At 40.0% G+C, this 12,318-nt stretch overlaps 1 protein-coding gene across 2 annotated transcripts; it reads right to left on the bottom strand.

The window, feature by feature from the left end:
• Positions 1–188: 188 nt before the first annotated feature.
• On the bottom strand, positions 189–9,653 carry LOC128468470 (uncharacterized protein C10orf143-like). 2 transcript variants are annotated; one of them, XM_053450207.1, is made up of 5 exons: positions 9,561–9,653; positions 6,414–6,521; positions 2,825–2,989; positions 2,660–2,725; positions 189–932 (listed from the first exon to the last, which is right to left on the bottom strand). In XM_053450207.1, the coding sequence occupies exons 1-5, from the start codon at positions 9,561–9,563 to the stop codon at positions 903–905; spliced, it is 372 nt and encodes a 123-aa protein (XP_053306182.1). In that variant the 5' UTR covers positions 9,564–9,653; the 3' UTR covers positions 189–902. The 2 variants fall into 2 exon arrangements, with proteins under 2 accessions (XP_053306182.1, XP_053306183.1); XM_053450208.1 differs by lacking the exon at positions 9,561–9,653 and adding an exon at positions 8,932–9,009.
• Between the last annotated feature and the right edge of the window lie 2,665 nt (positions 9,654–12,318).

Raw genomic sequence — 12,318 nt, 5'->3', positions numbered from 1 at the left:
ATTGAAAAACAAAATGAACAAGATAAAGGTAGTTTTAAAAAAAAATCATCAAGTATGACAGATCCAATTTAAATTGGAATATTAACCATTTAGTGTGCAGTATTAAATCTAAATTTGGCATTTTATTTATTGTCTATTCTTAATTTGCATGTTCTTCTCAGTAGGAATCAAAGACAATAAATCACTCAGTCTTTGTAAAATGTTTTATTAACCATGGTATAAAAATACTGCCTGAAAAATATTCACAACCATCATCCACAGTTACAGTTATATATACTAATCAGGCAATTGTCAAAAACTTAGCAAAAGTGGAGAATTTAAAAATAAATGCCATTTTTTAAAAGTTACAAAAATATTAATTCATAGCATTGTTATTAAAAAAAACCCCACAAACCCAAATTTGGGTTAATGAAATGAAATATTGGACTAGTACAATAATCAACAATTGAACTTTAAAGCCCTTTTATAAAAATATTGAAAAAATAATGGTTATCCATATTATTATTTTCCCTTTACATAGAAGGTTGTGTTAATGCCCTGCACATAAAAGCTTTTGGGGAAAAAATAGTGGTATCAAAACCCTAAACATTTTAGATTTATAAAGCCTTTTATTAGCTTAAAAGGAGTGTGTGTTAATTGCTTTATTTTCTAATGTAAAAAACCTGTATAGAAAAGAGATCAAATTCTGCCACCGCCACTGCCAGCAGTTTAAGTGGTTGCGCAGAGAGAATGTTTTTCTTGGCCAAGTGTATGGTATACAGTTTGTGACACATATAAATGGTGGAGGTAGTGAGCTCATAGCGAAATCTTCATTCAGTGGTAAAATCAGGAATTATGCTGAATTTCACCAATATTCTCTCTTCTGGACACAGCTCCAAATACATTACGCAGCTCTAGACACTCTACAGCCCGAGGATATGGTTGATGTGACCCTGGAAGGTTGAGAAAATAAATTATTAAACAGATCTAAATGCATTTTATGTGTAAATAAATATGCTTTATTCATCTCTTAGCTGTGATCAAAATATTGGAATTTACTGTCAGAATTATGAAATCATTTTAAGTTCATAATTTAGTTAATTAAACGTAATAAAAAAAAAGAACATCTCATCGATCATCATTGTATTCTTATATGAGTACCCTTTTTGGAAGAAGATGTCAAATATTTGATACAATTTTTAAGCTGCCAAATGACTAATTTAATATTCATGATTGTTGCAGCATTAATAAACACTAATCCTTGTTCCCGTCCATCATTTTGAAATGTGCCTGTTCCCCAATTCACTTTCTAGAAGGAGCCGAACCATGATATGGCTGAAATGCTATCTTAACTATATGAAAGCATTAAGACAGGGGCGTCCAACCTGCTGCAGGACTACATCTCCCTTAATGCTCTTTCAGCTTCCATTTCAGCTATGGGGCTGGCTGAGGAGGATGGGAGATGTAGTCCTGCAGCAGCTGGAGGGCCGCAGGTTGGACGCCCCTGCATTAGGACACCCATCTGTGTTAACCTTGGTGCATGCAAAAAAACATAATGAATGTACTATTTTGAATGCACCCAGGTTAATTCACATGTGGCATCAAGCCCAATTTAAAAAATCATTCTGGTCCCCTTCTAGGGGAGTGGCTTAATGTGGGGGGTGGGGCTAGCCCCAGGCAGCCTTTAGTAAGAGAAACTGTGCAGGCAGCAGAGAGGAGGCAGAACACAGGCGGCAGTGGGTGTGACCATGGGCAAGAGTGGGTGTGGCCACACACCTCTCCCATGCCCTGAGAAAGAAGAAAGTGAGCCAGAGACCAAGGGATGCAGGACTTCACCCAGAGACTCAGGTCAAACCCCGATGAGTCCTCAAGCACGATGGTAACTATGTGTAAAAATAGATTTTCTCACAGAGGGTTGTAATAAAGCCAGTCCAGGCTTACTGGTGTAAATTGGCCGGTTTGGGAGGTCTCCCTTGGAACTGGCCCATTGTGCAGCAGCACAGCAGAGGCGCAGATCGCCCGAGAAGACGATCTGTCTCCTGGTTTTGCAGCAGGAGATTGCCGTCACACTGGACCTTCCAGCCTAGGCCAGAATACATAGTTTATACATAAAACATAAATACAGGTCAGTGACTTTACACAATGCTGATACACACTGTACACAATGTAATTCATTTCAACATGCAGCTTAACAGGGGTTCATTGTTACACAGCTCCCCACACTGATACGCCATGTAGGTATAGTTACCAGCTTCCTTTCCTGCTTTATCTAAATGCTCATCATTCTGGAGACTCAGACAATGAAAATAATAGATGAGACTGAGCAATGCATTTTCCAATGTTAAGATATGCAATCAATACCGCTACAAAGATAAAAACCCACTCGCACTTTCTCCCCGCTCCACACTCATTATTTGTATGTTCAATATTTACTTAGTCAAATCAACATAAAATGTTATTTTATTATTTCAATGTGCCCGGCTTCTTAAAATGCATTGAAAAATGTTTCATTTCTAATTACATTTTAAGCCTACTGCTTGCCCATGAGGAAGGCGATTCATCTCACTTTATCATTTCCATTGCCTTATTTCTCAAGAACATAATTGCTATTTTTTATTAACTATACTTTACAGATCTAGTTGATGAACTGGTAGGATTTTGTTTGTGTTAATATACTTACAGATTCCCCGGCAATACATCTCTGGCAAGGCTGCGTAGAAGCACCACTTTCCTGATTTTCAAAAGCCTAATTAAAAAATAATAAGGTATTACTGGAGGAAACCATTACAAAGCTACATAGATGCAGCAATATGTACAGATATGTGTCCTAGGAAAGTAACCATACCATACAGTCCATCTGTATCTCAGGCTTCGGGACTAATCCAGGCATAGACTTTGTTTGTTCGGTGGAAATCTGCATTTGCCAGTATAGCATGTCACATTCATTAAACTGGTTGAATAAGAGGCCATCTCCATTGGCAAGGCTTCCCAATCCAGTGCATTGTCGCTTCTACACAAAAACATGAACACAAAGGTTGTATGCTTGCATATACTGTAGACACACATTTGAAAAATCAGTTTTGACCAGCGTGTACTTGGCAGGAGCTTCAGTAATTATGTAAAGAATCAGACAATTATCAGTCGTTGGTTTCTTCTTAGATTCAGGATAGCGTTATGCCTGTCCCATGCATGTTTCAATTCCCTCACTCTAATACCCTCTACCATTTTTGCTGGGAGGCTGTTCCACTTATCTACCACCCTATCAGTGAAGTAAAACTTTCTTACATTACATCTAAGATGCCCTTCGCATAGAGCCATTAGTTCTAATGACACTTTAACCACTGAGAGGCAAAGTGCTTCCAGAAATGATTTTCCAGAAATGAAAAACAATATCTGCCCATTAAAATGAGTTTCCCCAGGAACGTTCTGGTTTACTCGTAAGGAATGTCCAACTAAAGAAGTAAAATAAAGCCGTTCTGTGTAGCCGAGAACACAGCAGGAATGGATTCTAGAAAGAAGTCAATGTTTCGGGGCCAGTGCCAGCTCAGACGTCTTTGTAACTTGTCACTAGCTACACATTTAACCTTTCCATCTGTATATATCTTTTTAATGATGATCTAAGAGCAGTCATGCATCAAGTCAAGGTGAACGTGAACACTTCTCCCCCATATACTTATCTCGCACAGTCAACCAACCATGTCTAATGTAAAATATATGAATAATACTCAAAGTATTGAGGGGATTATCCAGAGAAGTTCTCCTCTTTTTTTTGGACAGGTGACCCTTCATTTTAGGATTAGATGTGAATCATTTAATCCACTGGTGGCCGAGAGCTCCCACAGCAAGCACTAATGGAATATACATTTGCACTTAGCATTGGAAAATGTTCCAAGATACCATCAAAATTACTTCTGGTCTAGTAACCGTGGAGCCCATCCAAGAGCTGGAGCCTTAAATCTTGTACATCAGACACATAAAAATAGATAATGAAAAAAATATTTTAAACTATGAATTCCATTTAAAAAAAACAAATAACAAAAAAAGGTTTATATGAAACGTATTGTCTCAATAGTTTTTTTTTTAATTACAATTGTTGTTAATGCTGTTCCTTAAATGTTTATACCAAGCCCATATTTTCCAAAGGGGTCACATCATCCCAAAGGAGCGTGGGAAACCCAGGGAATAATGGCTTGCTCTGGTGATTAGATCAAAAATAATTTAAAGCTTTAGCTCCACAATCTCATGGTTCTCTTAAGACATAAACAGTGACATATTTATAGATAACAAATACATAATGCTTCTAATATCTGATTAAAATAGAGAGATGGATGGTATGGATCTGAGGACAAATGATGCATACAGAGGTCTCAATCGTAACAATGTGAGAACATGGTCACTTTGGGATTTACCAGATTAACCTTAATGGCGACCTGCTCCACCCTTTTTGTGGTTAATACATTATCTCATTAAGTTCCAGTGAAGGCCTAATATTGATGGCAAATACATGCAAACCACTTAAAAGACTTATCTATTGGAAGCACGATGCGCCTGGCATGTGGAGCACATCTGGCTTACAGAGCTGTTGAGTAGCTATGGAAACTTTTCTAGACAGGACTCAATGGCCTGAAAGCCAGAACAGCGTTTTCCTAATGGCTACTTAATATTCTCTCCCAATAACAAGGCAGACAACAGCGTATAAAGGAATATAGTTTGTGTTCTTCTCAGTTTAAAATAATGCTTTGTATTGGATTTTGGTGAGGTCCAAGAAGACACGACTAAGTGAAATAATGAAATAATAAAATATGAATTGTATAACAGAGGAGGGAGGTAGACCAAAAAAAATGATTGAAGGTAGACCCTAGTTAACACAACCTGATCTCTTCCTGATGTACAGGCTCAGACCTTAATAAATTATTGGTCTCGTCTTAGATTCTGGATAGCCATATGCCTATCCAATGCATGTTTAAATCCCTTCACTGCTTAGTCTCTATCACTTCTGCTGGGAGGCTGTTTCCCAAGGCAGGTTAGTGTAAGGATTTAATTCAATCTAGAACATTTGGGAAATGTTTTTGGTGAGTTGAGCCAACACCAATATCAACATGATATTTGAGGATTTTTTTAATTATGGATTATCATTGAGACAATTTAGCCATTAGTAAATGCACCTAACCATGGTCTGGGGAGGAAAGCAAAGAAAAAGACCAACATTAGCAAGGTTTTCCTGCCAGGGCCGATAAGGTGGTCCTGCAGTATGTATAGTTTGCTTGGTGATGCTACTCTGCATTATTCAGCAGGAGATACTCACTGAATTTGGCCCTTTCTTACATTCCATTTACAGAAGTACATTTTATAACCCGTAACGTGACCGATAAATAGCATGTCAAATGTCAACAAAGTAGGTTTTCACTGTTAGTGAACTTCACACTTTGACACCTAAGCCATATAAACTTGTAAATTTACAGTAAGGATTTTTTTTATTGTTTTACGGTCTAGTTGTTAACATAGCATAACACATAACGCGTCAATGACAAGAATAAAATAAAGTGAAAATGCTAAATGATTAAAGAGTGACCCTTCCATTCTCTACTGCCAGACAGTTTTCTAGACCCCATTTTTTTTAGGATAAGTGAAGCAACCGGAGTTCCTTCCTTATTCCTACCCCAGTGTACTCAGAGCAGTGAATCAATCTAAATATTTTTAATTATGTTAAAACTGGTAGAGAACTCAACAAAAGTGTGAACAAGTTAAAAAAAATGGGTTTCACGGCAGGCATTTTAAATATCACTGAGTACTTGGCAACCAGCAACAGGAGGTGGCATGCAGACTACATAGAAAGCATAGAGGTCCGTGCCAGCAGGTGGATAGACCACCATTTTAGTACAGTTGGGGGAGAGTGCACACAATGGGGAGCCCACTCCAAGACCATGGATCACTCTCCCATCCTGAAAATGCAGTTAGTCTTGAAATGGCTTGCAAAGCTTGCCTGTCTTCATTGTATGAGTGGGATTGGCGGCATAATGGCAAGATTCTAGTAACTATGACTCCACGTTCGGGTCCCCTCATTACGTTAAGCATACATCCAACCAAGAACAAGAAGTGAAACATGTGCTGTTTAATATTCCAATTAGAAATTTGGCAGATTAGAAGTTTATTCATGTAACGCTGATTAACAAAAACTTTGCAAAACGCGTGGTTTAAATCTTTAGCCAATTCAATACAGTGAGAACCTGCTTCTACATAAACCTCAGAAGAATTTAAAGCAGAGATTTAATGAATGCTCAAGTTCTTAACCCATTCTAAATCTAATAAATAAAAATGAGCAATTCTGTGTTCACATCAAAGAAGTAAGTAAGCAGTAAGTTGCTTGTGATTATAACATTAGACAACCCTAAGGGCCTTATTCACAATGGGTCGGGTCAGAGGAGCGCACTTACATTGTTGGGATGCTCTGCCACATCACCCATACACTGACGTTTTCGCATATTACAAAACTGTAGTTCCATAGACATATCTTCACAAACTTCCATTCTCTTCAGGTAAGCCTGGTATGATCAAAACATATATTTAAACAATTAAAGAACATCAGTATCATCCTCTTCCAATATAGTTGCGTATCAGTGTCATTACTGTCTTCATGTCATTTGCTGAGGTTTGTGCAAAAATATATGTTACACAAACTTAAGGAAATTTTTCAACTCTGTTATCCGTCTCAATTTAAGATTCATTCACAGTCCATGGCCGTGTTTTCCCTTTGTTGGCCCAAGGGGTCACATACCGCAAGTAATAATAACTGAGCTAAAAGGTACGTTTTTTGGCACTTTCACTCCCACCTGGGGTATGCAGACATGTTTACCGGGTTCTACTCTAGTTAATATTACCAGGCTGTCTTCTAGATTATGTACCAGCATAAATGTTTATGGCCATTTTAAAGGGACAGTGTAATATCCCATATAGCCCTACAAATGAAGAATGCATATTAAAGTACCTTGTAAGTTCTTTAATATGCGTTCTGTACTTGTAAGAAAAAAAAAAAGCAATTAAACCACCCCTTCTGCTCTCTGGGTTTCGCTTGAAGGAGTCAATCCCTGGCAGGAAAACACTCTGATTGAAATCAATTGGAACACTTTCTGTGCATGGAGCTCTTATTGGAAAATCTCCTGTAAGCTATTGCTGGAGCTGGCTGAAAGTAAGTGTACCGTACATGCGCACAGGTATGTTGGCCAAATACATCTCCTGTAAGCCAAGAGGCTGGGGGATGGGGACACAGTGCAAATACATAGGGGACGTTCAGCTATCATATGCATTAAAGCTTCAAGGCATAAAGGAGGAGTCGCTATACCCCTGCTGAGAAGCCCTAGTCATATTGTAATGCGGATATCACCATTTGAAAGTGTCTACATTTCTTTGTATAGATACATATATTCTCATATGCCTGCCTACAGGCCATGCACAGGGTGATAAGATCTTACCTTTAAACCAGTGAGGTTTATTGAAAACTCACACTAAAGGGCTGCATTCCATCATGTATCTAGGAGTCACCGGAACATCCACCGGTATCTTCGTACAAATCAAAGAGATATAGGGCTGACCTAACACGTTCTAATACGGTCACTGAGTTCTGTCGACTCTCAACTATTGCTTACTTAATGTATAGGCAGAGATATTGCGCCACATTATCCGCAGCATATCTTAAGCTCATGTACCAGCTGAGACGGCAAATCTGTGTGCTAAATAAAATAAATCTTCATTAAATCACGTGTACAGACAGAAGCTATGCTATTAATGAAACAGAACCATTAGAAAAAGAGGTGATGGTGGTTCTACAAACCCCACTGGAATCTGCACCACAATGAAGTTTCCTTGTAGTTCTGTAATTTCCGCCCCAGCCCTGCCCTTCCCTGCCCGAGACCTCCTGTGTAACTTTAAAAATCTTCCACGTTATCCATTAAATTGTGTTCTTTTAATAGGGACTTCTTCTTAGTAATTCCTAGTCTTGTTAGATATGCCTATTTTGTAAATTTGTTTAATTCATTCTTTTCCCCCCCAAGAACATGTCACATGACACAAAGCAGGCACTGATAGATTGTTGCCATAGAAAAGGAAAAAGCTTGAATCATCTAATATTAATAAAACTACTTTGGTTTTAAATGTAATTCACCTAAAAGCCTTGTTGCATTGCATTACTTTTTTCTAGGTAACGCATCCTCACTTTGGCACTGAAAGGGTTAGGATCACTGATCTGCCCTCACACGTTCAAAGGGTTAAGTAATGATGTTAACATTTGTATAGGGGCAATGTTTTGCTTGACGCTATCAGCGAGGCTTTTAATCTTGTGTATTGTGGCACTGAAAGCGTTAACACTGTTAGCACTGTGTCACAGAGTTGCTGTTTGCTAGAGGTGGTTAAATGAATGAATGAATGGAGTGGGGACTGTTGGGTTAACCTTATGAAAGAGCAGGACTTTGGGTCAGAGATCTGGCTCCTGGTTCATTTTCACTTCTCCGTCCTGTGATAGATGGCTGTGCACCTCCCAAGTGTCCCAAGTTTTTTGGATGGGAAGTCCCTCTTTGGAATCCAAATCCCTCTGTCCGATCACGTGTTCGTGTATAAAGCCAGCAGAAAATGTGGCTCAGAGATTATTGTTTGTAAATAACAAAATTATTCTAAATGTCTTCTTCTTATTCTACTTATCTTTTATTTACATAGCGCCAACAATTTACAAAGCTCTTCTAACAGGACATATAAACAAAGGGTATGCCAAAACTAGAATTGACTAAGATGAACCGATACATTAGGTAAACAGGGCTGCCAATAATTTACAAAGTCACCTAAAAGTATCTCTAAAGTCCGCTACACATACAGCCCCTAAAACAAAAGTATCCCTCGTTGGCCATGTTTCATATCGGAGGTGTGTGGCTGTGCGCTTTGGATATCACCCTTTGTATCACATACCTTGTCCCTGTAGCCCGAGTGCTGCTGCTTGAAGTACTCTCACTCTCCAGTTTGAAATTTGAAGCTCCCCTACCCCAGCCGGAATACCCCCTTCCCCCCTCCCCTGGCCCTCTTTGATAGGCTGAGCCCTGGATAAACCCTGAACTCAGCTCTCTCACTACCCCCTCCTCCTCTCTATTCTGCATCTCTCCCTCTCCTTACAGGCAGGACTAGCAACCGGGACAAGATATCGCTGTCTCTGGATAAATAGATGAAATGCAGGACTTCTGGCACGTAACGCACACACTATTACACCGCTAATGTTATCATCAATTTGAGATTGCCTTTGTTAAATATTTTCACTGCCCTCTTTGTAAAAGAGCTGCGGAATCTGCTGGCGCTATATATACATATATATATTACATTGCCTGTATATATCTATCCATCTATCTATATATATATATATATATATATATATTTACATACATACATGCAATATAATAGCTGCCAGGCATGTGCACAAGCTCCCGGTGTTTGAGAAACAGACCAACCTGGGAGCGGAGGCAGCTCGACAAAGGGTACAGCTGCGGGGGAGACTAACACCAGAACCTGGCTAGGCGTTGAGAGGGAAAGATTACGAAATAACATACCATTTATTCTGAAAAGGTCTTCCTTTCAAATTGTCTTTGATTCTTTTCAAAATGGTGCGCCTTTCAAAAGCTCTCTCCTTTCTTCCTTCCCCTCCACCCCCCCCTTCCACTGTGGGCGTTCCAGTACAGCACGCCACGGACATACAGTGACTTACACACGCTGTGTTTACATGTCCTCAACAACACAAACTGGGATCACACAGACACATCTATACACCTTTAGAGACGGTATCGGACGTATACGGAGATCTCCAAAGCAAACTGGAGGAGGTATCCATTCATTTACACCAAGGAAAGCAGTTACCCCTGGCCTGGTCTCTGGGTAATTAAAATGCCCGATTGGGTAAATGGGGATTCAGGGGGCTAAAGTATAAAAGAAATCAAGCAAAGTTTCAAGGTGTCGTGAACAGCCCAACAACCGTTAGGTATGAGACATATAAAGAGTGTGAAACACTTGTCAGATCTGCTGTTACAGTGCATGTCAATAGAAGCTCATGTGGTCACAACACCCGCCCAACTATTGCCATTCCAGCCAATCAGAACCCTTGGTTTGAACATCAGTGACGTTAACAGACCCAGCCAGGCAGTGGGGACAATTAGGGTTTAACTCTTGCTGTGCTGGATAAATATTGCTGTGGGAGGGTCTAGTTCTGTTTCTCAGGATTGCACAACTGCATGAAGACTGTTTTACAGACTGTTCAGTTTAATGCACATGATTACTGAGAGGTCCCTTTAAATGTACGTAATGTTCCCCTCGATAAAGCATGGGGGCATTCTGCAGAATCCCACCATATGCATTTTCCTCTCTGCCTGTCCCACTGCTATTTTCCGTGGAGGAAATGTATTCGGCCGAACACATCTTGTTGCACATGGGATAGCAACTGCGAGTCAGCAGCACATTCCTGCCAGTGATTGGCTGCTTCAATTCTGGATTAAGTACAATGTACCAGAAGGGAAGCATTCTGATGTTTAAATATATCCATTTGAGTTTACTATCATTTTAATAACTAAAAATGCGATACATTATGGTGATTGTTACACAGCATTACTAAAGTATAGCAGTGAGCGCCTTTGTTATCACCTTTAGTGACCTATTGAACATGAATTTAAAAGGCATTTGCTCCACTTATCATTTTGTGATTTGTTTTACTGTGGCTTATGATTTATTAACATGACTGATCATGTCTTCTGATTATACATTTCCATTAAATAAAATGCATTCAAATTTAGTGTAAAGTATGTTTTCTTGGCTTAGTGGGATTGTGGTGTCTCCCTGGGCACGTCAAGTATGCATGTATGTACGTATGTATGTATGTATGTACGCATGCACGCTGCTCTGACATTTATCTTTCTAGTGTGCTCTGGGCATGCTTAATGCAAATTGCATGTGCAGTACATGCATGTATCATCCCATGCAGCACCCGCTTTTAACGCTGGTCAGTAGCAGCAGACGGCTGGTCCCAAGTGTGGACAGTTATACCAAATCTCATAGGTGTATTTGAGAATCAATGGAGACCCCATAAAGAAAAGGGGCAACTGCCCTCTTCTGCCTTCATCTGAGGTTTCTTGCTACTGATTAGTTGCTTGAAGCAGCCAATCAATGCCAGGAAAGAGTTCCCTTTGCAACCAAGCGCTTTCCATGCATGCACACAGGGGTCTGAACCGAACATTCACAGAGCCAGCGCTGGAGCTGATGGTGGTAAATATATCACACAAAGGGAGATATTTTTGGCCCAAAACATGTCCTGCACGGAAAACAGCAAGAAGGCGAGAGAAGGGGCAAATACATATAAAGTGATTCTGCAGAATCCTCACATGCGTTCAAAAATGGACACCATGTAGTTTTAAAGGGCCATCATACGCTTTAAAGTGCAAATGATAGCTAGAGTCTCCCTTTAACCACATAGCACGTCCCAAAACAATCAGTATAGGAAAGGTGTAACTGAAAGAACAAAGGTTCCCACAGATAATGAACACGTCAATGTTTGTACCTGTCACCATCTAGCTGACTGGTAGATAAGGGGGTGTTTGCTGCCTGTATGCTTGTTATAAATGGAGACTTGGTCATTTCAGTTTTTGGCATATCGGCCGTACTTGGCTTGAGGACAAGAACTTTTCGTCTGACTTGCAGAGTGCCGTCTCGGGAGGTGCGATCGTATCACCGTTTTTGCCGCCTCCGTGCGACTTGAAGGTTTCCCCGAACCATTTCGGTGAGGTCCTTCAGCGGTTCCCTGAGGGTTAATACATACTGTACTACCGGGGTACCTTTGGTATTTACTTCCCCCTCCCAATGGCTCCTTAAGGGCCCCCGTACCTGCCTCCCATAAACCAATTCAAAAGAGGAGTACCCGGTAGATTCTTGTGGCACTTCACGGTACGCGAACAAGAGGTGTGGCAAGTACTTCTCCCAGTCCCGGTCAGAGGTAGCAAACGTCCGAAGCAGTTGCTTCAGCGTTCCATTGAACCTCTCAAATAACCCGTTCGTCTGGGGGTGATAAGGGGTGCTGTACAAGGGGAAATACATGAGGGGGAACAGGAATCACAAACAATAACTACTATAAATGGCACTTATTAACCAATAGTTTGTGAAAAATATGTTCTATGGAAGAAAGTGTCTTGTTATAGTGATGACAGAGTGGCAAAAATTAGCGCAACATAGAATAATGTTATTTATTCCTAGATATTCCTATAGACAGTGTTAATTTGTATGTACTTTCCTTTGCGAGTACAAAGATTAATATAGGTATATCAGACTTGT

The sequence above is a fragment of the Spea bombifrons genome, chromosome 11 (genome assembly GCF_027358695.1).
Source record: "Spea bombifrons isolate aSpeBom1 chromosome 11, aSpeBom1.2.pri, whole genome shotgun sequence".
Taxonomy (NCBI): domain Eukaryota; kingdom Metazoa; phylum Chordata; class Amphibia; order Anura; family Pelobatidae; genus Spea; species Spea bombifrons.
The sequence above is the reverse complement of the archived record's forward strand: the minus strand, read 5'-3'. Positions and strand labels throughout refer to the sequence as shown.

Coding starts and splice junctions, on each gene's coding strand:
- LOC128468470 (XM_053450207.1), bottom strand. Junction 2,990..6,413: donor TGGCAGAGCATCCCAACAAT/GTAAGTGCGCTC, acceptor GTTTTTGTGTAG/AAGCGACAATGCACTGGATT. Junction 933..2,659: donor GATGTATTGCCGGGGAATCT/GTAAGTATATTA, acceptor TCAACCTTCCAG/GGTCACATCAACCATATCCT.